This window comes from Schistocerca nitens, chromosome 5, assembly GCF_023898315.1.
Source record: "Schistocerca nitens isolate TAMUIC-IGC-003100 chromosome 5, iqSchNite1.1, whole genome shotgun sequence".
Taxonomy (NCBI): Eukaryota; Metazoa; Arthropoda; class Insecta; order Orthoptera; family Acrididae; genus Schistocerca; species Schistocerca nitens.
Genome location: NC_064618.1, coordinates 382,619,217 through 382,646,939, shown reverse-complemented (window position 1 = coordinate 382,646,939; position 27,723 = coordinate 382,619,217). Strand labels below are relative to the sequence as shown.

General features: G+C 36.4%; 1 protein-coding gene across 3 annotated transcripts in view; it reads left to right on the top strand.

Moving 5' to 3' along the window:
- Positions 1 to 27,723, top strand: part of LOC126259308 (serine/threonine-protein kinase N) — a 350,492-nt gene that overhangs the window by 269,976 nt on the left and 52,793 nt on the right. For 2 of the 3 annotated variants that reach the window (XM_049955981.1, XM_049955980.1), the window contains exons 9-13: positions 7,088 to 7,253; positions 11,681 to 11,876; positions 13,753 to 14,015; positions 21,621 to 21,740; positions 27,323 to 27,481. In XM_049955981.1, the coding sequence (XP_049811938.1) occupies positions 7,088 to 7,253; positions 11,681 to 11,876; positions 13,753 to 14,015; positions 21,621 to 21,740; positions 27,323 to 27,481 (904 nt within the window). The remainder of the gene's footprint in view (positions 1 to 7,087; positions 7,254 to 11,680; positions 11,877 to 13,752; positions 14,016 to 21,620; positions 21,741 to 27,322; positions 27,482 to 27,723) is intronic. The other variant, XM_049955982.1, reaches the window with a different exon arrangement.

Genomic DNA, 27,723 nt, shown 5'->3' with positions numbered 1-27,723 from the left:
CCCAGCAAATGTATGTCTTTTGGAAAAAAACAGAAATACATGGAAACTTATAAAGAAAAAACTACAGAGTGTAAAGGTACCTAAGTGAAATAATACTGCCAAATGATTTGGACAAGCTAACTTAAAAAGGACAAGGAAAATAGTCACTTTTCAATAAACAAAAGACATGTTTAATTAGAAATCTAGTTCCATAAATGCAAAACTCCTGCACCACAGCACTGTCATTTAATCGCTCCTGCACTACTACACTGTAATTAAATCCAAATTTCTGTACACTTCAGAGTGCCTTTCATTGAATACAGCTAAACAGTTAGGTGAAATAGAAAAGAAGGAAAGCAAAATAATAAAACTCCTAGGGCCAAAATATGAGAATGGATAATGTACTGAAGATATTTATGAAGAAATAGAACCATTGTCAGACAGGGTGAGGAAGAGAAGAGCTGTATTCTGTGGACATCTAAAATTGATAGATGAAAAGAGGATAACAGAAAGAATTTTTTAACTTTTTTGACAGAAACCCAAAAACATCAGTGATGTGGATCAAAGAAGTAAAAGCAGATCTGAGAGAAACAGAAATAACAGAGGAAGAAATAGGAAAAAGATAGGTGATCAGAGGAAAAGTAAAAGGTTTCAAGCACTTCCAAGAGAACACAAAGAAAAAAGGAGAAGAAAAGAAGATGCAAGTTATTTCATGTGGTTCTTAGCAGGCCAAACCACTTTTAAAATATATACCTAAAGGTGGTAAAGATGAGAATTGATCACACACAATCTCAGAGCTTGGAAAGTGTACCTATTTCAGAATGGTTAGAGATCATAATCAGAAATGTGATTACTGATTGAATTGGTACTCACTGCTGCAAAGTTTCCTCTTTGGCTGAAGCATTACCATCCAAACAGGTTGAATCCAACCACTGGACTGTGACTGAGGCTTTCTTTGCCGTATCCTTTGTACCTCCTGGTAGTAGTCCAGCCAAGTACAATGGAGGACTATGAATTTTGATAAAAATTAGAAACATATTTGCAGATTTTTAAGTCAGTAGTGAAGTTTCATTTCAGTGCATACTCCATTGGAAACAAAAGTGGTGTCGAGAAACGTGTAATGACCAGTTTGTGCTAATTAAGCCATCTTTAAGTTATAATTATCATAAGTTCTGGTGATTTGTTGATGCCAGTAGTAACAACTAATTTCTCCATATTACAGATAGGAAGATGACTTAATTTGCTTGAAAATGGTATTACAACATAAATATGTGGCCTAGCTGGTGTTTTTTTCCTAAAATTATAAAATAAGATCAGTGTTTTCTCATAGACTTACAGTAAAACCTTTATGTACTGCAATATTGATAAAAATATAAACCTAGTTTTCTTCTTCTACTTTAAATTATATAATGCAAGGTAAATCGAGAAAGAAATGCAGATGATAGAAACAGGGATTGAAAATGTGTCTTTTGCTTCCTAATTTTACTGTTCAAATGACCTTGATGTTTATTTGCTTTTGACTGTCCAGGTACTTTCATGTTCTCCTTCTTTTGTTTTATATTGATATTTCTTTCTCATCCTTCTGCATGTACTTTCAGTCTAATACAGGGTGACACAGAAAAATGGGAACATTTCCACAATCCAATAAAATTAGAACTGATGAAGGAAAGAAATTGCATTCATAGTAATTGAAACCTTACAGCTTTGCCCTTTACAAAACATTGATGGCATTTATCATTTTTTAAAAATGATGTCCTTTAGATGGCTTCCTTCGGTACGAATACATTCGTGAATTCCGCTGTTGAGATTCCTCATTGACCGCTGCAACATCTCAGCTTCCCGAATTCTCTGTTTTAACTCATCCAAGGTTCTTGGTCGAGTCGCGTAGACTTTGCTCTTGATGTAGCCCCACAAGAAAAAATCACAAACAGATAAATATGGCGATCTAGGCGACCAGGGCATGTTACTGAATCATGAGATCTCACAATTGGCAAACAACTCTTGCACATATGCCATTTATTGCTATGCAGTGTGTGATGTTGTTCCGTCCTGTTGAAACCAGTCATCTTGAACATTTGGAAAGTTGTCAATGCAGGTGTAACAAAAGTTCGTAACATCTCCACTTAACGATTGGCATTGACAGCTATTGTGATTCCATGTTCATTTGCAAAAAAATACGGTCCAATAAATCCATGTGATTGAACATCACACTAGCATGTAAAGGGCACTCAGGAACATCATTAGGATTTGTGTTTACCCGCTAACAGTATTTCTGTTTATTCACATAACCTATGAGATGAAAATGTGCCTCATCTGACATTCATAACTTGTTTAGAAATTCATCGTCATTGTTTATTTTTGTTATCATTTGTTGACAGAATCCTAATCGTAACCAATTTTCATTGTCCTTAAATTGTTTCACCATCTTTAGTTTGAACAGATGAAATTTTAAATCAAGATGAAAAATTCTGTGAACACATTCACAGGACATTCCAACTACTGCTGCTTGATTATGAATTGAACGCCGTGGGCTCCGTAAGACAGACTTCCGTACAACATCAGTGTTTGCTGGAGAATGCACACTTCTTGGTTGTCCTGTTCGTTTCTTCTTGAGGGCAGATCCAGTGTCTTCAAAGTTATTAATCCAACATTTAATAGTTTGTTTCAAGGGAACGGCATCATGATGTCCTAAATTATAAAAACGTTGAAACTCCGGCTGTGCCGCTACCAAACTGTCATTGTTTTTATAAAACATTTTTATGGCTAACACACACTGTTGTCAGTTCCACTGATCCATGATTACTGAAATGGCAGACTGTTGACTAGGAAACTGTCATGAACCCACAGAGCTACCACCACCTGCCCATGGCTCCCACTAATTTTAAACAGTCCCGTTATTCTATGTCACCCTTTATATAAAATGTTGTATTATTATTATTATTATTATTATTATTTTATTTGGGGGGAAGAGAAGTTCAAGTACTCATGAAACCACCCTTATTCATCAGTCTTCTTCAACTTTTTCAGTAAAATTGATAATCCACAGATTTTGGAGTTTGCATTTGAATTTCTCTCATAATTTAACAAAAAATATTAACTCTGCTTCAAACCAAGAAATCTCAAATCTGTACTGATGTTGGTTTTCGAAGACTTCCTCAGTTGTGTCTGACCATGGCCATTCTTCCCTTTTACACAATTGATGACAACAACTACAACAACAACAGCGATGATGATGAAAGATTATACTCTTTTTAAATTTTCTCATTATTGCCACTGTTAATTCCATTATCGAAACCATTATTTCAAACACTTGGTCTTAGATTTTATTCTCTCTCTCTCTCTCTCTCTCTCTCTCTCTCTCTCTCTCTCTCTGTGTGTGTGTGTGTGTGTGTGTGTGTGTGTGTGTTATCAATTCAGTTTTATTGTCATAGTCAATAAGGTGTAGCATGATTTGCAGGAGAGTGAGTGCCTTTTCTACTATACACCTTAAAAATATTCATGCAACAAATGTCACATACTAAACCTGTAAGGTGCTACTTAGTGTCACTCATGTAAACTATGCTGCTGTTGACAGGTGTTGTTGGTGTCTTAGGAGATATCATTGCTGTTTACTTTATTACTGTCACTTCCAATACTCCTTCCGGCAACTACACTGATGGTGAATTGTTGTGCCATTGTGTTTGTAGTTATTCCTCTATAACTTTAAAAATATTATTGTAACAAGAAGCCTACTTGATGTTTCAAGTGGATGTAACCTTCTTCTGTTGCAAATATTGTTTTATTATAGAGCTAATTAAATCACTTGTGTTTAAATAATGTTTTAAGTAATTAAGTTGTCTAAGAACCGATTGTGCATATACGAGGGGTACTCAAAAAATCTGGAATTATTTTTTAAAAGCTATATATTTTCAGACTGTTTGCAAAACAACCTTATCCCCTTCAAAATACTCTCCATTACAACTAATACATTTGTTCACTGTTTGAAACACTTGTTGTAGTCATCTTTAGAAATGGCTGACAGTTCCCTGATTTCTTTAATGTTGTCAAATTGGTGTCCTTTCAATGCCCCTTTTCATGTGTGGAAATAAGGGGAAGTTGCACAGAGCCAGATCAGGCGAGTAAGGTGCGTGGGGCAGCGGAATCGTGCTATTTTTAGCCAAAATCTGTCTAACAGACATGGCTGTTTGTTGGAAGAACCATTCTCCTGTCTGCCATAAATCAGGCCTTTTTTGACGTACCTTGAGCTTCAATGTAACCCATTAATCTCTGACAGTTGATCAGTTGTCTGTCAACGGTCTGTGAGCACAAGCTCTCGAATTTTTTAAATATTTTCTTCAATTTGGGCAGTTGATGGACGTCCAGAATAAAGTTTGTCATCAATCGACATGTCGCCATTTTTAAACTAAGCAAACCACATCAAAACAGTTTCAGGAATATTTTTACCAAGTAGAAAACAAAATTCCACAGTTACATGTTGTTTGGGTAAACTTGCCATCATAAAAAAAAGAAACAATACACGATTAGTGGCAGACATACATACTACACAAGTTCCATCTACAGCAGCGTTATCTTTTTTAATTTAATTTTTTTAATTAATTAATTTTTTAAAATTCTTCCCCCCCTCCCCCCTCGTATGGTGGGGTTAGCAGTAATTTTAAATATTTCAAATTATTTCATGTTAATTTTAATAAGAGAGTACAGTTCTGTATTTACCTAGCTTTATGAAACAAAATACTTTTTGTGAAAGGAAATTAATTATTATAACACTCCGCAAAGAAAAGGCGGATGGTGGGTTACCTTTATTGCTATAAGCAATGTCTCATAATATTTCGTCCCAAATTTAAATATTTATAATGTATTTATCATAAATCCATTTTCACCACCAACATCACAATGATTTTCCCTTAGAAATTGGAAAAAGACTTATTCTTATCACAACTCCAAAAATAAGTACTGCATAAAAAATCCACAAATGTGTCATTGGTGTATATAATAGAACTCCAGTTATTAGTCTACTTCTCAGTAGCTCAGAAATATTTCAGCTAACCTTTATGAGTATTTTTCTTTCTAATAATAATTGCAGGTATTTTTTGTCATTTTTCCATCAAAAACTTAAATAATTGCTACTTTTTTGTGAAACTCAACAACTAACCCAAAAAGTTCCTTTTTTTTCAAAACTTGGTGCATCCTTTCCAACATTGAGTGTTCACCATTCAAACTGTGGAAATAATATATTGTTCAGTGAATGACACATTTATCAGTTTTGTTACATCTTGTAAACCCCCATTCTAATTATATTGCCAATACAAATAATGTGATGAAGTTCTAAAATTTTAAGTTAGTTAATTTCATGTGCTTCTAATAGTTAATGAAGCACATTTGTGATATAAATGTTTTATAACAGATAATGCTACATTTTTAATTGATACTTAACCACTATTTTGCTCGATTTCTTGGAGATTTTTAGGCGTCTATAGGCCACAGTTTGAGCATAGTAACTTCTTCTAAAAATAATCACTCAGACTCCACTTTAAATTTCTTTTCATTGTTGATTCATTAAATAACTTCAGAACATGTTATTATTTCTAGAGAATACAACTACTTCCACCTTCACAGTGTTGTGAAAAATTTTGCAATGCCACATGATTGAAAGTGAACGAACTTGGGGGCACATTACACTGTGTTGGTCTGTATTATACTAATTTGGTGAGGTTAGCTGTAAAGTATAAACTGGTGTGTGGCACACAGAAGCACTTAATAAGAAAACAAGTGGCACTAGCTTTTGAGCTCTGGCTCTTTTTACTGGAAAAATACACACATTTATGCAGACATTCACCAGAACGTACACATCTGTGGTGGTGGCGAGACTCACCATTGCCTCAGGTGTGTGTGGTGAGGGGGAGAGAGGCGTGTTATCACATGCACACTTGTGTGTGTTCTTAGGAGAAAAAGAGCAAGAGCTCGAAAGTTAGAGGTAACTGTTTTCTGTTATATATTTCTGTCCTCTTGCAACATCCATCTACAGGTAATGGATCATGCATATGATAGATGAAATTGAACTGGATTGAGTTGTATGCTAAACTGGTGTATTATGTACTACAAAACCACAATCATGATCTGTTTGTTACATTGCAAGCTTCTTCTTAGTACATTTCATATTTGTAAATAATTGGCTGTCTCGTCGACTCATCACATTGCATTTCAAGGTATGCACATATATACACACAGCATCTACAACATGTGGTTCAACAGTTTTTAAATGATTAGGGTGATCTATTTCAGAAACTTGGCTCATGAACTTAATATATAGTTCATTTGATGTTTTCGAAATTGAGTCAGACAAGTGAGGCAGTCACCATGTCACTGATCCAGCCCCTTCCTCCACAGCACAACATCAGTACGTGACCAGCACACAGTCGGTTATCTTAGCTCATTCTATATCTTGCCAAATATACTCCTACTATCTTTCATTGTATATTTTTTATAATATTCAGATAGCACCATAGGGCCCTCTCCTGTGTATTTAAGAACTCATTTTATTAGCGTTTCCAGATTTTTTTTTTGTTTATTTGCTAACTAATTTATCACTGTGCATTTCTCTCTCCTTCAGAGAGTCATTTAATTTATTTACAGATTGTTGAAGAATGCAACTAGCCACAGATATTTTTAAGAACCTTTATTTTACTGCTGTGATCGGTCTGAGGCAATTGTGCTTCACAGATAAAATAACGTGTACTTTATTTTTTATATCTGTTACCATCTGTTCGTTGTACCATATTTCACCTCCTTTTATTTGTTGCCAGTATGTTTTTAAGTAGGAATAAAATGTGATTGCATGTGACATGGTAGTTGTCTCTTGTTCATATTAGCCATTCAATTAATGCAGACAGCAGATGCTTTGTGTAGAGGAATTGCATCCTCACACTACATGGTGATGTTTGATGCATTCATTGTCTGGCCATCTTTATTATTTATTATGGATTTTGGAAACTATTTCTCTGAACATTTGATTGCATGGGCACTGATTGATTCTTAAAACTAGTTGCTTCCAAAATATGTATACATGACAATATGACATAATTGTAGTGCCATGCTTACATGATTGCAGGTTTTCCATTGATCTGGATAAATCTCGAGAGCTCGAGATAGGGATTTATTGGCGTGATTGGCGTTCATTATGTGCTGTAAAATTTTTGCGGTTGGAAGATTTTGTTGATGACATTCGTCATGGAATGGCTTTGCAGTTGGAGCCACAAGGATTACTTTTTGCAGAGGTAAGTCAAATGACATTACATTACTTATTTTCTAGAGGAAATGAGTCCCAGTCATACAGACCGCTAATAAAACTGAAAAGAATATTAAAAGGGAAGAGAGTGGGATATGCATAAGAATTTTTATTTGTGATTGCCCAGTTATGTTGTAATTTAGATATATTACAAATTGAAATTACTTAAAAATTGAGCAAGGGGGTATTGAGAAACCTAGGTATATTACAAATTGAAATTACTTAAAAATTGAGCAAGGGGGTATTGAGAAACAGTTATGTGATTCTTCTGAAACATGCAAGTTGTTCTGCAATTAGTAGAAGCCTACTTTCATTTCAAGAATCAAATGTCTTCAATACGTATTGTTTCAGTCCCACTGCTGATATCTTCCTCAGGAGTCACTATTTATTAGTTAGCAGTTGAACATGATCGAAAACAGGTATTTTAAATACAAACAATTTAGGTTAGGCTTTATCATGACTGTTGCTGATCTTGAATGAAAGAACATGATTACTGTTACCGATCAGTGTTAAATTTATTTCCACAATGCATTTCTAAACACCATCATTGTTCACGAAGTGTGACAATTTATATGTGATGTATTACGACAAAGAAAAGAGCCTGTGGCGACTGGAGACAGTGCCACAGATTACCCAGTGTTGTTGCACAACACACACGTTGTACTAATTCAAATAAATCTACCTGATGATGGACGATTTAAACCTTCGCAGTGTGTTGTGTAAATAAATTAAACAGTGACCGGTTAACAGTAACAGTAAACTTGTTTAGTTCAAAAACGATATTCTTGTGTTCCTGCGTGAAAAGATCATCACCAACACTAAATTAGTATATAATATATGTCATGCCCCTTAATAGTAAGCTGACACAGCACATCAAAGGAATGATTTAAACAATTGTATATCAAAATATTCTTTGTTTAACATTCCACCAAAGTGGTTCTTACAGAGTTATTTATATTTGCCATGTGACTCTCCAGGATAGCAAGCAGTGTCATCAGTGGTGGAGGGGGGGGGGGTGCAAAAACATCCCTGTTGAAATTGAGATTACTTGTTGAGATTTGTATGGCCCCTATAACACTGGTGCCTCCTATAAAAGACGATATCTTCATCCAGCACCTGTAGCACGATTGTTGTGGTTCTTTGCTGTGGCTGGTCCCCCCCACCCCCGTGCTGACTTTTTCACACAAGCAAATCATATCAAAAATTTTACAGATAAACATATTGATTTGGAATGGGTTCAAGTGAATTCATTGCATTGTTTATCCCATGTAAAGACATATTTTATTTTGTTTCTACAAAACATTTTTCCTTTCCCTTCCATTACAATTTTTATTATTTTGGCTTAATTTTTGGGCTGTTCTTATCAGTTATTTCATATGCTCTAGAACAAGGCTTAACGAGTTGCTGATTTGAGCATGAGCACTTGCATCTGCTTGCATTCTTGCTCGTGAGCAGAGCAGTTGCGGGGTGGTGTGGAGTGAGGAAAATGTGCATGCACCATGTGATTGCAATGTCATGGGGAGCGCCAACTGTGAAATAAGTCAGTGCCAGGTGTGATAGTGGTGCTGTCTAACAACAGCAGTGGCAAGTCAACATATTGTAATAACCACAGTGTCTTGGTATTTTAGTTCACATTGTGAACATTTGTACATTTTTACAGGAAAATATGAGTTCACAAAATATTACTGTATCATTAGACACTGATTACTTTCAGGAAGTTCAATTTTTTGAAGACACTACACATCTTATCATGTCAAAGATTACAGAAACAGAAAATATGAAGGACCTGAGCAGAACAAGAGATTTTAAAAACTTAAAAGGAGACACTCTGTTGAAGAGGAGGAAAAATAAAAAATGTGTGTCATGTGGATGAGCCTACAAAATTGGATTACTTTTGGCAAAGTCCCAGCACCCTTTCACAGATGGTGATTTAATAAAAGAAACTTAGTAATTGCAGCTGAACATCTATGTTCACTTCAGTTACACATGGTGGCATTACCAAATAGGACAATCCTCCGTTCCATGTAGTTTATATCAGACAACATTCAGAGTCAGCTTTCAAAATCTATATAAAGTGTTTGTTGCATGTTCTGTGGCCCTCCATGAAAGTGTATATATCACAAGCATACAGCTGGATGTGACATTCTTAGCAGCATTGAAGAAATTGTAGAAAGAGTAGGTTTGTCTTGGAATTTATTGGTTTATATGCCTACAGGCAGAGCGCCTGTCATGGTCACAAATAGATCAGGAGTTGTAGCTTAAGTGAATAGGAAAATGAAAAGCTTTCATTATCCAATTTGCACTTATCTACAGCTTGAAATAACTGATCTGCAGTGTGACAGAGAATATATGAACAGTCCAGATTTATCCAATCATTTCTCTCATGGTTCCTCACCCTGTTCTCTATGATGGTGGAAGGGTACAGTACTTGTAGTTTGCAGGCAAATATTTACTGCCTGCTCATGGAGCATGTGGACTCTGAAGCCCTGGAGAAGAAAAGGAAATCATCTCCTTGGCTCTTCAAATTAAATCTCATTTTCGTGTGGATGCTGTTAAGAAGTAATTAAAGCTGTGCAAATGTTGTTTACCATGTGGTCATTACCAGCTTGTTTGAATTATAAAAATCGTGTATTAATCTGTGCTACAACTGTCTGTATTAATCTGTGCTACAACTGTCTGACACCTACCTCCATTCCTCTCTTCATACCTTCCACTTACTGTTCTCTCCATGGTCTTCTTCTTCTTTTCCTTCTCCTCCTTCTTCTTTTCCTTCTTCTTCTTCTTCTTCCACTTTGTGTACACACAACTTAACCTGCCTCCTCCAGGGTGAGCTACATTCCCATCTCATTTCTTTTCGATCCCTCCCTCCCAGCCATCAACCACACTTCCCTCCACCCCTCCCTTGCTCGCATTTTCCACACACGTATTCCAACTGCCACAACCTATCACCCGATTCAGGCTGCAACACCAGAGAATGTAGCTGAACTTGGGTATGTGGGGGTAGTGGTTGTTTTAAATGGCTCGGAAGAGGGTCATTTGCAGGACTTGTTTATGTGTCTATTGATCTCTTCATGACTCAACTGTATAGTGAACAGTTATGTTTATTTTATTAATGTTTCTGGTAGTTAGAGATAGACTCTTTCAGGGAAATTGCTGTAACTTAGTTGTCTCTCAGATTCTTATTAACATTTAAAAACACCGGGATAAGTAATTTATTTTAAGATACATGGGACCACAAATGTTGGGAAACATCCCAAAAGTGGATGACAGATCTTGAACATGTGACAGCACCAGATGATGACCCTCGCTGCACCTGATGTAGTTGAGCTTATTGATGTGTCACACCTGATCATCCTAACCCAAGTTAAATATTCACATGCTTGTGGCTGTAGACCTATGTGCCCGACTACAATGCTTGATGCCCGGGTTTCAAATCTTGCATGCGCAGCAAGTATTCCCCCCCCCCCATTGGGTTAGACTTTTATGTGTTTACATTGAAGTAATGTTTATTATTTCATTTACCAGTCTCTTGATCCCTGTTGGTTTATCACAAAGTACAGTACAACAAAAAACTAGCATATTGCATCACAGGTAAATGAGTATAAGCTTATGAACTGTGTCACTACTAGTCAATGACATAAGTTTTCTGCACCGAATAACGTCCATAAACGAAAGAAAGAACAAAAAGAAAGGGACACAAAATAAGAATAGCTTATGCTTGGTTACTGAGAGGAAAATAACTTCTTAACTTCTATGTTTATAATGGAGAGATATGCAACACTGTCACGTATTCGCGAGGGTAGGATCAACAAGCCCAACCGCTGCATGGCCAAATGTGTGGTACCAATATTGATATCTGAATGTCTGTCTGTCTGACTGCCAGGTTCGTCATCTGAGGATGTCACATGTTCAATGTTTATCATCCACTTTTTGGGTATTTCTCAACGTTTGTGGTCACATGTGTCTTATACTTGCTTAGTGTCATGTATGTCACTTTGGGGTTTTTAAAACAATAATACGAATCACCCTGTGTAGTGAAAAATGATTAGATTCTTTCCCTTTATTCTTTTGTTATGTATAAATATTTTGATTTTACCCAACATCTCTTATACTACAGCTGTAATATGCATCATAAAGTTTTGTTTATTTTTGACACAATTACTCTTTGTGACACAATCATAACTAGTTTTGGCCCCACAGTAGACACCTTCAGATATTATGAAAAGCAAATGGTACTGGCAAACTTTCATTATCCAGCCATAGCATCTGAAGATGGCCATTATTGGGCAAAACCCCCAAGGATTGTGCCATAAAAAGTATGTCAAAAGTGAAGAAAACTTTATAATAAGTCAATCACTGATCTCCTTAAACAGAATGTGATTTATTTTCCAAAATCTGCATTGTTTGTTTTTACAGATTAAATTTTTGAATCCAATGATAACAAGGAAACCAAAGCTTCAGCGTCAGCGTAAGATTTTCAAGCAACAAGCTAAGAATTTCCCACGTGCAAATCAGATGAATATCAATGTAGCAACATGGGCTCGTTTTCTAAAGCGATCAGCACCTTCTATACAGAACAATCACATCCGTTCTACAGAAAACCAGTCTTCAGGTAAGAGGTGGATAGTAAAAATAAGTTACATCATTCCATCTATTTTGTGGATAAGAAATGTTCCTTTAATTTGATGTGTGTCATTTAGTGAAACAAACTGAGCATTTGAATCAGACTAAAGGCAACACAGGAAGAGTACCGTATTTACTCGAATCTAAGCTGCACTTTTTTTTCTGGTTTTTGTAATCCAAAAAACCGCCTGCGGCTTAGAATCGAGTGCAAAGTAAGCGGAAGTTCTGAAAAATGTTGGTAGGTGCCACCACAACTAACTTCTGCCATTGAATATATGTAGTGCTACACAGGCATGCTTTGCAGGCACAAAGATAAATACTGGCGCCAAAACCTCTGCGTAAAAAAAATATTGTGGAAGACGAGCTTTTTTTCTCCGCCCCGAGTTTCAACCACTGCATTTTCATACATTATCTAGCAAAGTAAATACAAATGAAGTATAGTTCATCTTTGAATTTAGCAGCATTTCAATGTACTACGAAAATCCGACTGGCGAGACTGGTTGGAATGTTTGTCAATATGGCCAACTCTATGTTCTGAATTTTTTCTTACCTGTGAGAAGAGATGGTTGCTAATAGGAACTTTTATGAATTGTGAATCACATGCAATATTCTCTTCACCATAAGAATAATACGAATATAAACATTTTGCCATGTATTCTTTCGTGTTTGCTGCTATCTCATTTAACCTGTCTGCCTAATTAACTACGAAACTAGAGTGAGACAACAGCAAACGCGGAAGAATATACATATCATGTCATGTTTATATTCGTATTATTCTTGTGCCTAATAGTGATACAGACAGAAATGAAGCACGGCAATTGACTAGATTTTTAAATCTAAGATGACTCTAATTTCTGTGCAGAATGTAATGTACTAAAGAGGCGTCTGCAAAGATATTCAAACGGAGAAAAATTTTCGCTAAACTCTCGTTCAGAACATCTTCTATCATACGCATTCTATTATTTGGTTCTTGTTGATCATTATCAAAGAAAGCAGTCTCTTGCCATTGTTTTGCTAATGAGACGATTCCTCTCTCTTTTTTTTCTTTTAATTGTAAGCGGTGGTAGCGTGCACAAAAGCAAGCCATGCCGCGAGCGGCGACAGGCCGTAAACACAGAATGCAACAAACAATGCATGACACAGTATAGTAATACGTTTTTAGCTTAGTGACGTAAACACCTATAACAAAGAGAACGGCACTTATCATATCAAAGAAAAATAAGCAATCAATTCAAATCAGACGAAGCACATGAAAAAGGAAGGGTACCCGTATAAATACGGACGGAGTGCCTGACGCATAGCAATGGCTACCTGGTATAGCTTAAGTGCTAAGCTTACGACTTGAACCGAACTACTGTAGCTGTATCGTCATTCATTCGACCTAAATTGTGTCTCATATTACAATGGACCAACATTGTTTCGATTTGGAGGTGCGGCCTAAAACTTTTTTCTCCCCTTGAATTTCGAGTCTCAAATTTCAGGTGCGGCTTAGATTCGGGAAAATCTTTTTTCCTCAATTTCGAGTCTCATTTTTCAGGTGCGGCTTAGATTCGAGTGCGGCTTAGATTTGAGTAAATACGGTAACAAAATACTTGCTGTGACAATCCACACATTTTCATACCTGACTCGATCAGACGAAGTGCATTGAAATTCCTTGACATACAAACAGTTGTATGAGACTGGAGTTCTACAAAATGTTCATCAAGAAGTCAAATGCAGCAAACTACAGTATTTTTTAGATAACATTTTTGTTTTCCACTGTAAAATTTAGTTTTTATAGTTACTTAAAGCCACAAAATGTAATTTTCAGAATTACTCTTTGCATTTTGTTAGTAATTCTAAATGACCCTTGTATTTTCTTGTAGGCGGCGTACAACCTCTTCAACTATCATTTGATTTTCCTGAAGATAAACCTCAAGCCCCTGGTGAGAGTCCAGATGTACAGACTGCTGGACTTTCTGGCACTCGGCCATTGGGACTTGGGGTTGCAGTTTTACCTCCTCTTCCTCCTCTACCTGCTGATGCTACTCCTAGTCCAATATTGCCATCAACAGTTGCCGGAAAGAGGAAATCTTCACTGCCTTCAGCTCCACAAACTCCACAGCCACCGCCTCGGCTTGATGTTGAGGTAATAATTCATTGTTAAAATACTTTCAGTAGCTTCATTTTGGTTAACTGTTTATTTGGCAACATTTGTTTTTCATGCAATGTTTGAAATAATATATCTTTTTCATTTTTGAAAAAGGAAAAGGAGGAAAAAACCTCTGGCGGGTTCAAAGATCTCTCTATGTACATAGAGTTGGCTTTACTGTGTTAACACTGTTTAACCATTACTGGACTTATGGTTAAGCCTGTTGTTGTGTATATATTTTTTTACTAATACCATGCAACTTTGACAATGAGATTTTGCCTGATGCTTAGCATGAAATGAAGGTCGCATTGGATAAAGACAAACAGTGAAAATTGGATGAAAGGAGAAATGTTTTGAAAAGGAATATAATAATTACGTAAAAGTAGGTTGCTGGAAGGTGCAATACTAAAAATGCTGTGTATAGATACACTGTTCCAACAGAGGAAACAGTTTCTTTTAATCTGTTGTATTATTTTATTTTCTGAAGTCTTATATGCACTTCACCATTGTTATGTATTTGTAATACATTGTAGTTATAGACTAAAGAGTACAGAGAATACTACGTAATTACTTATTAGTGCTTTATATATACTGTGTGTGTGTGTGTGTGTGTGTGTGTGTGTGTGTGTGTGTGTGTGTGTGTGTGTGTGGGCGCGCGCGCGCGCACCTGCAGGGGGGGGGGGGAGTTGGGAGGGGGAGGGCATGTGCCTGCGTGTCAGATATTTTTTCTTATGACTGGAAGGAAGTAGTTGTGAGTAATGCATAATTATTGTTTGTGTATAGTTTAAGTCCACATTGGAGCATTTGAATTAATCCATATAACTGCAGTCTTCTGTTCACTTAAGTTTTACTTTCTTTCTGACCTGGCTGCACTTTCTTCGTCAGTATGGAGTACTGTTTTCTTTCAAAAATTTTTAGTTTTAAGTCGTGTATCACTGCTCCTGAGACTCCTGTTTTGTTCCCTGTCTTTGATTTATTGCATTGTCATATTTAACTCTGAAACCAATATGCCCTTCGTAGAACCAATTATTCTTCATTTTATTTTTTCAAAAATGTTGACTAGCCTGCTTTTTGATAAGTGACAGGAAAAAAAATTCCCCTCTTTCTTATTGTATCTAATATTGTCTCATCCCCCTCCCCCCAAATGTGTCACTTTATTAGACAACAATCTTGTCCTTCTCTTTGATGATTGCTGTGAGGATGCTTGTATCCATCTTTGTAATTTTTCTGTTGATACCTTGCTTTTCAATCTAAATAGTATGTAGAAATTACTTAATTGGATAGATAAAAAATCTACTCCCCAAGTGGCAGCAGAACACACAAGAGACAGTTGTAATTGGCCAACTCTCGGAGCCAGTGGCTCCTTCTTCAGTCAGAAGAGTTGAAGGGGAAGAAAGATGGGTGAAGCTGAAGGACTAGAGAGGTCTAAGAAAAGGGATAGATTTTGCGAAAGTCACCCAGAACTATGGGTCAGGGAAGACTTAGTATACAAAGTGAAAAGGAAAGACTGATGGGGAGTGCACTGGGTGAGATTTGAAAACCTGAGAGCTTAAAAGGTGGAAGACAGGGTAATATGCAGACATAGATTACTGCTTAAACATCATGCATGAGTTAACAAGAGTGAAGTTAATAGGAGTTCCACTTTTATTAACTCATGCATTATCTTTAAGCAGTAATCTCTGTAGGCATATTACCCTGACTTCAATCTTTAAGCTCTCAGGTTTTCAAATCTTGTCCGATGCAGTCCCCAATAATCAGTCTTTCCTTCTCATCCTGCACGGTAAGTCTCCCCTGCCCCATGGTTCTGGGTGACTTTCCCAAAATGTACCCTTTTCCTAGATATCTAGTCCTTTTCCTTCATCCCTCTTCCTTCCCCTTCAACCCTTCTGCCTGACGAAGGAGCCACTAGCACCGAAAGCTTGCCAATTACAACCATCTTTCATGTGTGTTCTGCTAATGCTTGGTGAATAGATTTTTCATCCATCCAATTAAATAATTTTGTCAATTATTGTTTGTTTTCATTGTTAAATAGTATGTAGCTACCATAAGTTGCTTCATGTTTAATTAAGAAGGTTGTGCTGTTGGTGTTCATCTAGAGAGATTTATTCTTATATATTGGCCAAGTGATTTGTTATGCTTTCTTGTTTTGTTATCCTGTATCTAATTGATCTTCCTCCTCTTTTTTTAAGTTCCAAATTATTATTTTTTCAGGATGTTTTAATCTAGAACAGGTATTCATAAAGTTTTAACTATCACCTTGAAATAATAAAGTTACATAATTAATCAATTGTATGTTTGCAGGTGCATGTCTCCCACCACACATTGAAATCCCCGCACCATAGTATTATAGCACTCCAGTAGAGGCATAGACTATTGTAAAGTGATGTTTCCTACGATAATTCACTTGTGGCAACAGCAGAAGTGTTGCAACTATGTCAGGACAATCCAGGTAGCCATCTGGGTTGGTCTGACACAGCTGCAATAATTCGGCTGCTTATGAAAGCAAATTACTGCACAATACTCCTCTTCATCATGGGACTGTGCCACTTTGGTTTTTGGCTTCTATAATAGATCTAGTAGCATGCTGCAGGACTGCAGCACTGCAATATCAATGTGTGCCATGACTGCAGACATGTGTCTGCAAGTAAGCAAACTAACAGAATTTTGTTTTTTCAAGATGATAATGAAAAGTTTGACTACCCCTTGTATTTACAACCTTAATTTGTTTATTGTTTAGTCAAAGTCTTGTTTCCTGAAATCTTAGCTCTATGTTTTCAGTCCGGATTATGTGTCTATCAGCCACTCAGTGTCTCAGCGATACAGTGAATTATTATTTGTACTGTCTCCATTATTTACGTTCCACACTGGGCTTTCCTTATCAGTGTTGGTATCTGGTTTTCATTTCATTTTCCATTTATGCCTGAATTTCTCCAATCAGAGTGCCCCTCTCCCCAATTCCCCAAGACAACTTGTGCTTGCCTGAAGTCCTTTTTAGTACTCTGTAAGAACTTTGTCAAGTTCCCGAATCCTTAGGTGCATAATGTGGAGTAAATTTTATATGTGACATCTAGGGATACTCCTGATAATTATTGGGATCTTACTATGTATCACCTTCTTCATGCAATGGATGATCACTGTGTTCTATTCCCTTTATATATTTTTGTCAGTATCTCTCAGGTCAGTTATATTTTTGAAATGTTTGATCACTGGTATGCTTCAGTTGATTCTGTCATGCAACTTTGCAGTTTGTAAGGTTGCCAGTTGCTGTGATCACTTTGTTGTAACTTGATGGTGATGGTGTAGCCTTTTGTAATGTTGTTTTGTATTTTTTGATTTGGGTCAAACTTCCATTTTTACTGATTGTCGTACAGAATTCTCTCTCTCTCTCTCTCTCTCTCTCTCTCTCTCTCTCTCTGTGTGTGTGTGTGTGTGTGTGTGTGTGTGTGTGTGCGCGCGCGCGCGCGCGCGCGCGCATGGTGTTTTTATGGTGCTTTTTACTTGTCGAAACATCTTGTAAATAGTTTGAGTGATGTTCCTATTGAAGATCTTACAAAAATGCTGGAAACCACTTAAAAATGGTAAAGCAACAAACTTAGAGTTTTTACTAGAAATTACTTGAATACTGAGGTATATTTCTTTTTTCTAAGCTGCTACTGCTTTACTGTTTGAAACAATCACCAGCAATTGTAGAACAGCTAGACATTTCTATTGGGTTGGTGCAGAAATTCATAGTATTTTTCCAGAAACACAACAGATACACATAACAGAGACTTTAGTCGTCAGTAATGTATTCTCCTTCACTATTTACAACAGTCCACCAGAGCTGGGGTAACTTTTCGGTCCCACGTGTATGGGAATCACCTTGTTTTAGGGTAAAGAACTCGAGCCTTGTTTGGAGTGCTTTTTCATCTGAAAAGTAAGATTCTCGAAAGTTGTTCAGTACAGGAGCAGAAAAGATAATAATCTGAGGGCTCAAGATAAGATGAATAAGGTGGGTATGGAATGATTTTCCAAGCCAACTCCTGTAGTGTTTTTTGTCAGTGTAGGCAGGATGCAGGCAGTCGTTATCATGGAGCAGCATCACTTCATGCAGTCTTCCTGGTCTTTGTTCCTGGATTGTGTCTGCAAGATATCTTAGTTTCTGACTATAAATGTCAGCAATGATGATTTTACCTTTGGGAAGCAATTTATAGTACACACCACCATCGCTGTTCCACCAGATGCATAACATTATCTTTTGTGGATGCATGCAGGTTTTTGTGCGAGGAGTTGCTGCTCTGTTTGCGCTCCACCATTCATTTCTTTTTCTTATGTTAGCATAAAGACACTTTTTCTTGTTACCAGTAATGATACAGGATGGGACATATGGCCACCCCCTGATTTTTGTGGTTTTGGCCTAGAGCATGCAATACCCATACACCTAATTTTTGAATCTTCCCGATTGCATGCAAATGCAGTGTGATTGTGGAATGATCACAGTTCTTGAGTACACTGGTGTGGATCATGAATAAGAAGAGTCTCTAATGTCAAAATGAGTCTCCTTAAAATGAGAAAACTGTTTTCTTGTCATGCTCTGTCCAATGCCATGGTCCCCATACACGGCGCAGATGTTTCTGTCTATCTACTATGTGTCACTCAGGCAGAAGAATATGTTGATTTCCCCACTTGCTGCTCCATTTTCTAGTGTCCACAACTCCACTCACCTGATCACATGACACTCAAATAGCAACAGTGAAATACAAATGAAAATGACAGTTTGTAAGTAAACCCATAACATCTGAAATATCAACGTGCAAAACAAAAAGGCTAAAAACTTGTGCACCAACGTAATACATACTCCAAGGTGACAAAGGCCATTGGATACTCCTTTTGCCCAGTGTAGTGCATAGTGCAGCAACTCGATATGGCATGGACTCAACAAGTCGTTGGAAGTCCCCTACAGAAATATTGAGCCATGCTGCCTCTGTAGCCGCCACAATTTCAAAAGTGTTACCAGTGCAGGATTCTGTGCATGAACTGACCTCTTGATTATATCAGGTGATCTGGTGGTCATATCATTCACTCAAATTGTCCAGAATGTTCTTTAAACCAGTCACAAACAATTGTGGCCCAGTGACATAGCACATTGTCATCCAAAATAATTCCATCATTGTTTGGGAACGTGAAGTCCATCAATGGCTGCAAATGGTCTCCAAGTAGCCTTAGAACATAACAATTTTCAGGCAATGATTGGTTCAGTTGGACCAGAGGACCTACTCCACCCCATGTAAACACAGCCCACAGCATTATGGGGCCACCACCAGCTTGCATAGTGCATTGTTAATGACCGGTCCATGGATTCATGCCAACCGATTAGCCCATTAAAGCCAAATTTCGCCACACTTTCATAATGGATGTGTTCGTCGTACATCTTACATTTAGTTCTATGGTTATTTCAAGCAGTGTTGCTTTTCTGATAGCATTGACAGCTCTATGCATACACCGCTGCTCTTGGTTGTTAAGTGTAGGCCGTTGTCTGTGGTGATAGGCAATGCCTGAAACTTTGTATTCTCGGCAAATTCTTGACATTGTGTATCTTGGAATACTCAATTACGTAACGATTTCCAAAATGAAATGCCCCATGTGTCTAGCTCCAACCACCATTCTACATTCAAAGTCTGTTAATTCCTGTTGTGCAGCCATAATTGCATCGGGAACTTTTTCACATGAATCACTTGAGTACAAATGACAGCTCCGCCAATTTACCACCATTGTATAAAGTGTGTACACAATATTACCGCCATTTGTATATGTGCATTTCACTGTCCCATGACTTTTGTCACCTTAGTGTATAAGATACAAGACACAAGTTGGCGCTGACTATAAAGTGGTTTTTGCAAATTGTAGAAACCAAAGTGGATTTGATCAAGAAACACATTTAGCTATTATTGATTTCGAGGATGATTTTAAAGTGCCTTAAGAAAAAAAACTATGGAATCTAATGAAACATAGAGGATACTCACTTCATCTCATTTTATCATTGAAAAGTTTTTATGAAAATAGTATGTTTGTGATTAATGTTGATGGTGAAAGTAATGGACTTGATATATGTTAATAGATAGAACCCATTACTTAATACAGGCTGTTCCAGCTTGTGTGCCTGCAGAGGGGCAGCTGGGCAGGTACAGGCACAGGTCAACAGCAGTAGGTAACAGCTGACTTGTGGGTTGTCTAGCTGCCAGGCTGTAGTGTACATGACTGTACTCCACTGGATGATCATATGGGAGCCGGTGTGGCCAAGCAACTTGCACATGTGCAGAATGTGTGTGAGAGGGCTTTCTGATGGGTAGGCTGCACTACCTGTGCATACCCGTGACTGTGATAGATGTGGGAAGGAACACCCTTGCCCAATGTGTCAGTGTTGGACCAGCCTGACTTAATTTATACATTGATGAGACTATGCGTAACTTATACCATATAAGTAATGTAAGGAATGATTGATTTTCTGTTGGTGAAGTTATTGGTTTATGATTATCACTCTTAACTGATTTTCAGGGGATAAAAGAACAGCAAACAAAAGAAAATAAATAATTCCATATAGTTTGGCAGGACAGCTACAATGTATTTACAAAGTGCCAATAGTTTCACTCGATGACTGTAAGATGTAATGGAATAAAACTCAAGTTAGTACTTAAAGACAAGAATGAGTAAATCAGAATAAAAGAAACCTGAAAATATATATTAAATTTTAGTAAGATGATTCCTATTGCTACATTGCTGAATCAAAGTAACTCTTAGGTTTTAAACAGGAAGTGTAGAGATGTTAAAAGTGTGGAGTAAGAAAGACTGAATCATACTTGTTTAGATTAGACAGAACTCTGTGCAGTAACCTGGTAAGAATATTGTAAGAGATGGTTTGAATGCCTACAGAAAATTATTTTAAAAATGCTACCAATGAATGGCAGACCAAGGTAAAGTTGGCTACTTAAAGAGGAAATAAATGTGAAGTATCATGGGAAGTGGGGAGAACAGGAAAAAAAGTAATTGAGAATTGAGCATTACAAACTGTGCAAGTCATCAGTGTGGTGCAAACACTTCTTTTGAGCAGTTTTTCATGGAAATCATTCTAGTCACTTTGTGAAGTGATGATATGGGATTAAACTGTTGGCATATTTTTATGTAGACTACATTGAACACTTCATTTTTCATAGTGTGTTAAACAGTAGCTTCCTTTGTGACTTTTAATGTTTTGTCTATTCCATGCATGCCTACTTACTTTACCTTCCATAATGTTAAATATTTGAAGTATTGTATGTTTTAATCCTATTGTAGTCATAAAGCTACTCAAATTAAACACATTGTTTTGGGGTGCGCTCTTTTAAGTTTTGATTTCTGTATAAAGTTTTTGAATGTTCTGCAGGAAATTAATAATGCTGCTGCTCAAGTTTTATATTGCTTTTACATATATGCTAGATGAAAAGTTCTGATAATCCAATAATACTCAGCACACTTAATGTAGCGCTTGAAAATTTAGCTTTCAGAATTTAAAGCACTGCGGCACAAATCCCTTGGAATTTTTTGCACCTCTTAGCACCCCAAAAGTAGAGCCCCATCATGTTACAGAGTGCATTGCGAGAGTTTGACTTCCTGCACGCGGAGGAACGGGACTTAAGCTCTGCAAGTGTGGCAGAGCCTCAGCGCTCTCCCTCGCCCCAACCAGTCATCCAGTTTCCAGACGATGAGGTACACGGTCCTACCTCTTCCCTCATTGATGGTTCATGTTATTTTCCCCTTATTAACAAATGTGTCATTCCTGCATGGGGCTGTCACCTGTAGCTCATTCAAGAGCTGCAGCAATTGCTCTTCTGTTCTACCTAGGTGATTTGGTGTGTAAATATTTGCAGATATAACATTTGTACAAAACCTCTTTGGCTAAGAACATGGCAGCTTTGGCTTGTGCATGTAAATATAACCTAATCTTTGTGTGTTTTTTAAAAAGTTCTAACAAAATTTTATAATGTGCTATTTATTCTTTGTAAAAAGGTAAGATATCTGCTACTGGCTTTCACATTTCTTAACAAAAGTAACCACATAAAAATTTTTTTAATTGATTTGTCCCTTTTAATTATTGATATAATGCTAAACTATTTAACGTTGTTATCATACTGTCTCTGTATGCATGATAATATCTGTGTATGTACGTATCTGTGTGTGTTTGCTTATTTGTTCAGGTTACCTGAGGTTAGAAATACCTTGACATTCTGCTGTCATTGAAATTTTGAAAAAAGTGTTAATATATAGTGTGCCTATATTAGAAACACTTTGGGTATGAACTTAATACTCTATGTATATACATATATCATTACTTTGGGTATATTATTAAATATATGTGGGAACATCTTCAAAAACAAAATGTAGTTACCTGTGTTCAGGTATTCTGTTTACTGTAAACTTGGAATTCTTGGATTATATAAAGGGAACGAAAATGTACCACTGTACAAAGCAAAGGTTTAACACAATGACATTTTTGATGCATTATATCTTCAGTTGCATAGTCAAGTTTCAGTTGGGGATATAACAATAATAACATCAGAACACAATTGTTTTCATGGTGGTGGTAAGAAATACCCACCAATGAAAACATTAAACTACATGCTTTTTGGTGTGCCTAAGCTGCCAAGTGTATGAGAACAAATACAGCAGCATTCACAAACACACAACTAGGCCTATATATTGATCAGTGTTGTATTTTTTCATGATTCTTATTTTCCAGTTTTTATGGTTGGAATTTTTTTTTTTTTTTTACCTGTTCCACAGAATTAACAAAATGTGTTTTAGTAATGCTGTGTTTTGTAATGAATGTGAACGAATTGTTTTCTATCTTAAAACAGTTTACTAGTACAAAAAATCCTGCTATTTGAGCTAGTGGATGTATTCTCCATAATTAAATTTTCTTATTTTCAAGAATGCTATAGCCCCAACTATATAGAATAATTCATGACAATAAATACCTTCACGCACATTGAGTTGACTGTCAGTTTCAGTTAAAGATTTTTATTGTTAGTGTGCTTTTGTTGGATTGCCTTCTAAAATCTCTGCATTGTGATAAACCACTAACATGTGTTTTGATTTTTAGTATCTGTTTTAGTGTTTAGTGTATACAACTGTAACTAAAACAGCATGCATATTTAAAGGATGCTCATGAAAATGGTTAGAAAATAAATAATTATTTTTAGTATTTGACTGTGACAAGATGCCAGCTGTATCATATCATTTTGTATACTTAGAAAGTTAGTTTTTGTTAAAAGAAGTATACTGTAAAAATTTTACTTGTTGCTGCTCTATGCATCATTCTTTTTGTTCCAATTGATATACAAGTATTAATGTAATAATGGAAAAGAAAAAAACAAATAGTTGTTTTTATAGAAACATCCATAATAATATGAAACAATGAGTAAAGATTTAGATTTTATTGTTGGATTTCTTTCCTCTCCTCTCCTCTCCTCTTGCCTCCTCTCTTCCATACATCAAAATGATTCTGTGTTCCATACTACTGTTATATATTTAATAGCTAGAAATTGCTCAGTGGTCTACTAATTGCTTTAACATACTGATGAAAAGAATAACAAAGGAGGCAAACCATACAATGAAATTTTTGAATAGTTAAGAAGGGCTCGAAAGGGGAAATACGGACAGAATTTATGTTGTATACAGGTATCATTTATAAGTTATTGCAGAGTAATAGTGAGCTGCAGTATGATCAGAAGAAGATTATATATCTTGAAAAAGATATATAGTTTCTGGTCTGTATGTAGACGTAGTACTTCTGATAGACCCACATAAAAGTGGCCACTGTCCTACCGTATGTACCTGATTATAAGACGGTCTTTTTTCCCAAATAAGTCGTTTGAAAACTATTAGGTCATATCATATTCGCAGATTAGATTGCTGCAGGGGTCAGTGTTTTTACATTGTTTAATGGATTAATGTAAGGGTCATCATATATTTAGAGGTAACTTGGGCTGTTCAGGTTTTGAATAAATTTATTTTGAAGAATTTGGAAGAGTAGGATTGAGTAAACAATGCTTTCATTTAAATAGGCTTGAGATTTCCCAATATGTTGCAGCGCTCGATATGGTATTGACCTTACTGAATTGTGTGATATTTGACTTGAGGTGCTAGTGCAAGGGATACACGAGAAACTGTGAACTAGGCACTATGACAGTATAATGCTCTGGTTAAAAATTGACAATTTTGTGAACCATTGGAGGAAATACTGTAGCATTAAATTCCATTGACTTAAAAACTTTTGTTGTATTTGAACAGATTTGTAATAAAAGTTCTCTCATATCTATGGATACCATATACATACATTTATGCTGCTTTTTAAGTACAGGTAACATTCGAAGGTGAAAATATTGCCCCTCAAAAACCATGGCTTGACTCCAAACCCAACTCAGTATTTTATTTGTTTATGAGAAACAGTAATAATTTACTAAGTGGGTTGCAAATGAAAAATTGGGTTGCTGTTCAGCAGATTAGCACAGGTATTAAAATACTGCAGAGAAACATCACCAGCTTTTAGAACAAGGTGGTGACAAGATGAAAAGAGAAACAAAATTAATCCAAAATTAAATGTATAAAAAATGAAATAAATCACTCTGCAATTGTTATTGCAAGAATGAATTACAGTGGAAAGACCTGTTGTGGAGGTAGTACCAACAGATGTCACTAGATCGTGGGACAAGCAAAAGTTCAAGAATTGGACTGAATCATGATTGCGATCTTTTATTTATGTTTTAGTTGCTGTTTTTACATGTGACCTGCACCTAGAAGATATTACTGTCTGTGCCTCCCTCTTGCTCAGCTTGGCTGAGATCTTTGATGATTGTGGGGAGGGGAGTGGTGAACAAGCAGCAAATTTTGTCATGCTACCAATCATGGGAATGTGTACTGCATTCTTTGGCTTCTACCATGTTTAAACTGGAGTTTCCCAGGATCCATACATACTCGGAATCTAACTGGCGTTAAAATTGGACAAATACTAAACAATAGAACACATTTCTGCAGGAGATGCTAGAAGTCTAGTTTGAGGCCAGTGGCATACTTCTGTATTTCATGCAGCAAAGTTGTCGACATTCACCGTGAGGTAAGATGGGAACAATATAGGGTATGTCAGCTGCTGGTTCTACACAGCCAGTGAGATAGTGGGCAGAAGTTTGAAAGCAAGAGACATTGGTAAGATAATCAGGTCAATATAGAAGTGAAATCCTCTATGTGTTCAGGAGAGACAACAATTGTGTTCTCAGGTCTCCTTGTAACCACATCAGAAATCGAAATATATTCAGAATAAATAAATAAATATTTATGAAACCAAAGATATAATGTTCACAGCTGTCCTGATTGGATGATGATGAAGATTAAAAACAGTGATACCACAGACAATGGGCTGAATAAAAAAAGGCAGTGAAGATAAAAATTAATGTAAACAATGCTTTTTGTTTATTTTATTTCTCCTTATATTATCAAAATATAGACAGTGAATAAATGGCATAAGTTTAAAACAAGTGTAATGTTAACTTTTCAGGCAGATACTTTATGTCAATAAAAGTTCATAGTTTTGTTAGATAATTTAAAAAAAAGAAAGAAAGAAGGAGAGTCGTTTTATATGCAGGGTCGTCTCATACTCTGGTAAATACTGTAAATATTTGGCTACTGTTGTCCTTACCACATGTAGGTCCCTCTCGTCCTGAGACTGATTGACCTGCTCTATCTTTTATACTTCCACAACCGATCCCTTTCTCATCCCCAAGGAAGGAACTGTTAGTTTTAAAAGCTAGAGAGTGTATCACTGGCAGCACTGCACATTTTTTCCTTCTGAAGGCAAGAATTGACGAACAATTCTCTCACATAATTTATCAGTTTTTTCGGTTGAATTTTCATTTGATACCATTGTCTTTAAAACTAAATTCATCCAAAGATGTTTTAAATGTCTGTACAAATATTTTAAAGCAATGAAGGTGGAATACACAGCAACAAAATCTAGTAGGAACAGTTGCTTACAAACTAGTGATTATTTTTGGCTAGTGGAAGGGAGAAAATACCAGAGGCAACTGAAATTTTAAGGATTAAGCAGCAAAGTTATCAAGATCTGAATGAAGAGAGAACAATCACAACATTGTAGGACACGATTAGACAAAACTGCCCTCTATCTCATCCCTGTTTTCCTTTGCCCCCCCCCCCCCCCTCCCCATTACCCTCTCCCCCAACCCCAAAGATGGTTTGTTTCTTTTATTGTTAGTTGAATTCCCATTTTGTCCTACGTTCATTCTTGATCGAATTTTGTTGTCAAATGCCCACTCCTTGAACAAATTAGGTGCTGTAGAGATACAGGCACTGGACTAGCATTTAAGAAGAGTGATGTTCAGATCACCATGTGATTGTCAGTTAGTTTGTCATGGATTCCTTAAACTGCTTAAGACAGATGACTGATATTGGAAAGGACATGGTTGATTTCCTTCCATTCCTTTGTGCAGTCTGGACGCATGCTGTACCTCTAATGACGTTGTTACTAATTGGCCATTAACTCCTCAGTTTTCCAACATCTTTCCTTATTTTGCTTGGTAGATTAACTGGCATTTGTTTTTGTGTGTCAGCCAGCTGTCAGTTGCTGTAGAATTTTTTCTATCTTTACTCAGTTGTAATTTCATTTCAAAGATTCTTTAAGTGTAACTTTATGTGCTCTTTCATAAATAGTAATTAAAAAAAAATAAGAATCTGAAAGTTCCAGTTTTAAGTTAAAAGGCTTCTGTATTGGCACACAGTGACTTTGAAAAGGGAAGAACAAAGTTACTGTCTTTCATAGATACAAATTTAAATAAATAAGAAACGGTTGTGAACATCTGAATGATGTAGTACATGTAGCCATAAGTAACTCATTAAATCTCACTTAATGTCCACTAAACATTCAGTGAAATTTACAGATGTATTTATGGCCGCATTGTAGTAAAAACAGCAACATCAGGATCTTTCAGCTCCAAATGTGTCATTGAAATTTCATTTTTTTGTTTCTTTTTTCAAAATTTCGCAAGACTCTTGTACCTTCAGATCTGCAATTTGTCAGTACCATCTGTCCCTGTTTACATTCCACTCCACTCCACTTGCTCATATTTCTGTCCAGTGTGCTGTAACTACTAATAGTGAATCATATGAAGATAAAAAAAAAATCATATAATTTCAGCTGAATTGTTATAGACACCAGAAGTTTAGTTCTTCCAATATATAGTTTGCAAATATGTGAATTGTGTAACTGATACCATTCACAGGTACCCTACGAGCAACCAGATGTTGTGAGAAGACCAATGGCACGAACATTAGAGTACAGAGACAGCGCCTATGAATCCCGTCGTCATTCACAGTTCACTGGAATGTCTATAGAAAATTTCCGCCTCCTTAGTGTACTTGGACGCGGCCACTTTGGGAAGGTACCGTTTTTATTTCAGTTCACAATTTAATGCAGGGTGTATATGGTATTTTCATTGGTATTGTTACAACTTTTAGGCGATTTTTAGCTATATTTGTTATTGAATATGTCAGTACATTAACCATTAGTCAATAAATAAAATGTAAACACTGAAGACGTGAACATTTGAGTTTAATGAAAATCAGAGCTTGTGAAAATTACCTGTAAATGCAAACTGTTTTTAAAATTAGTTTTGCGGATTTG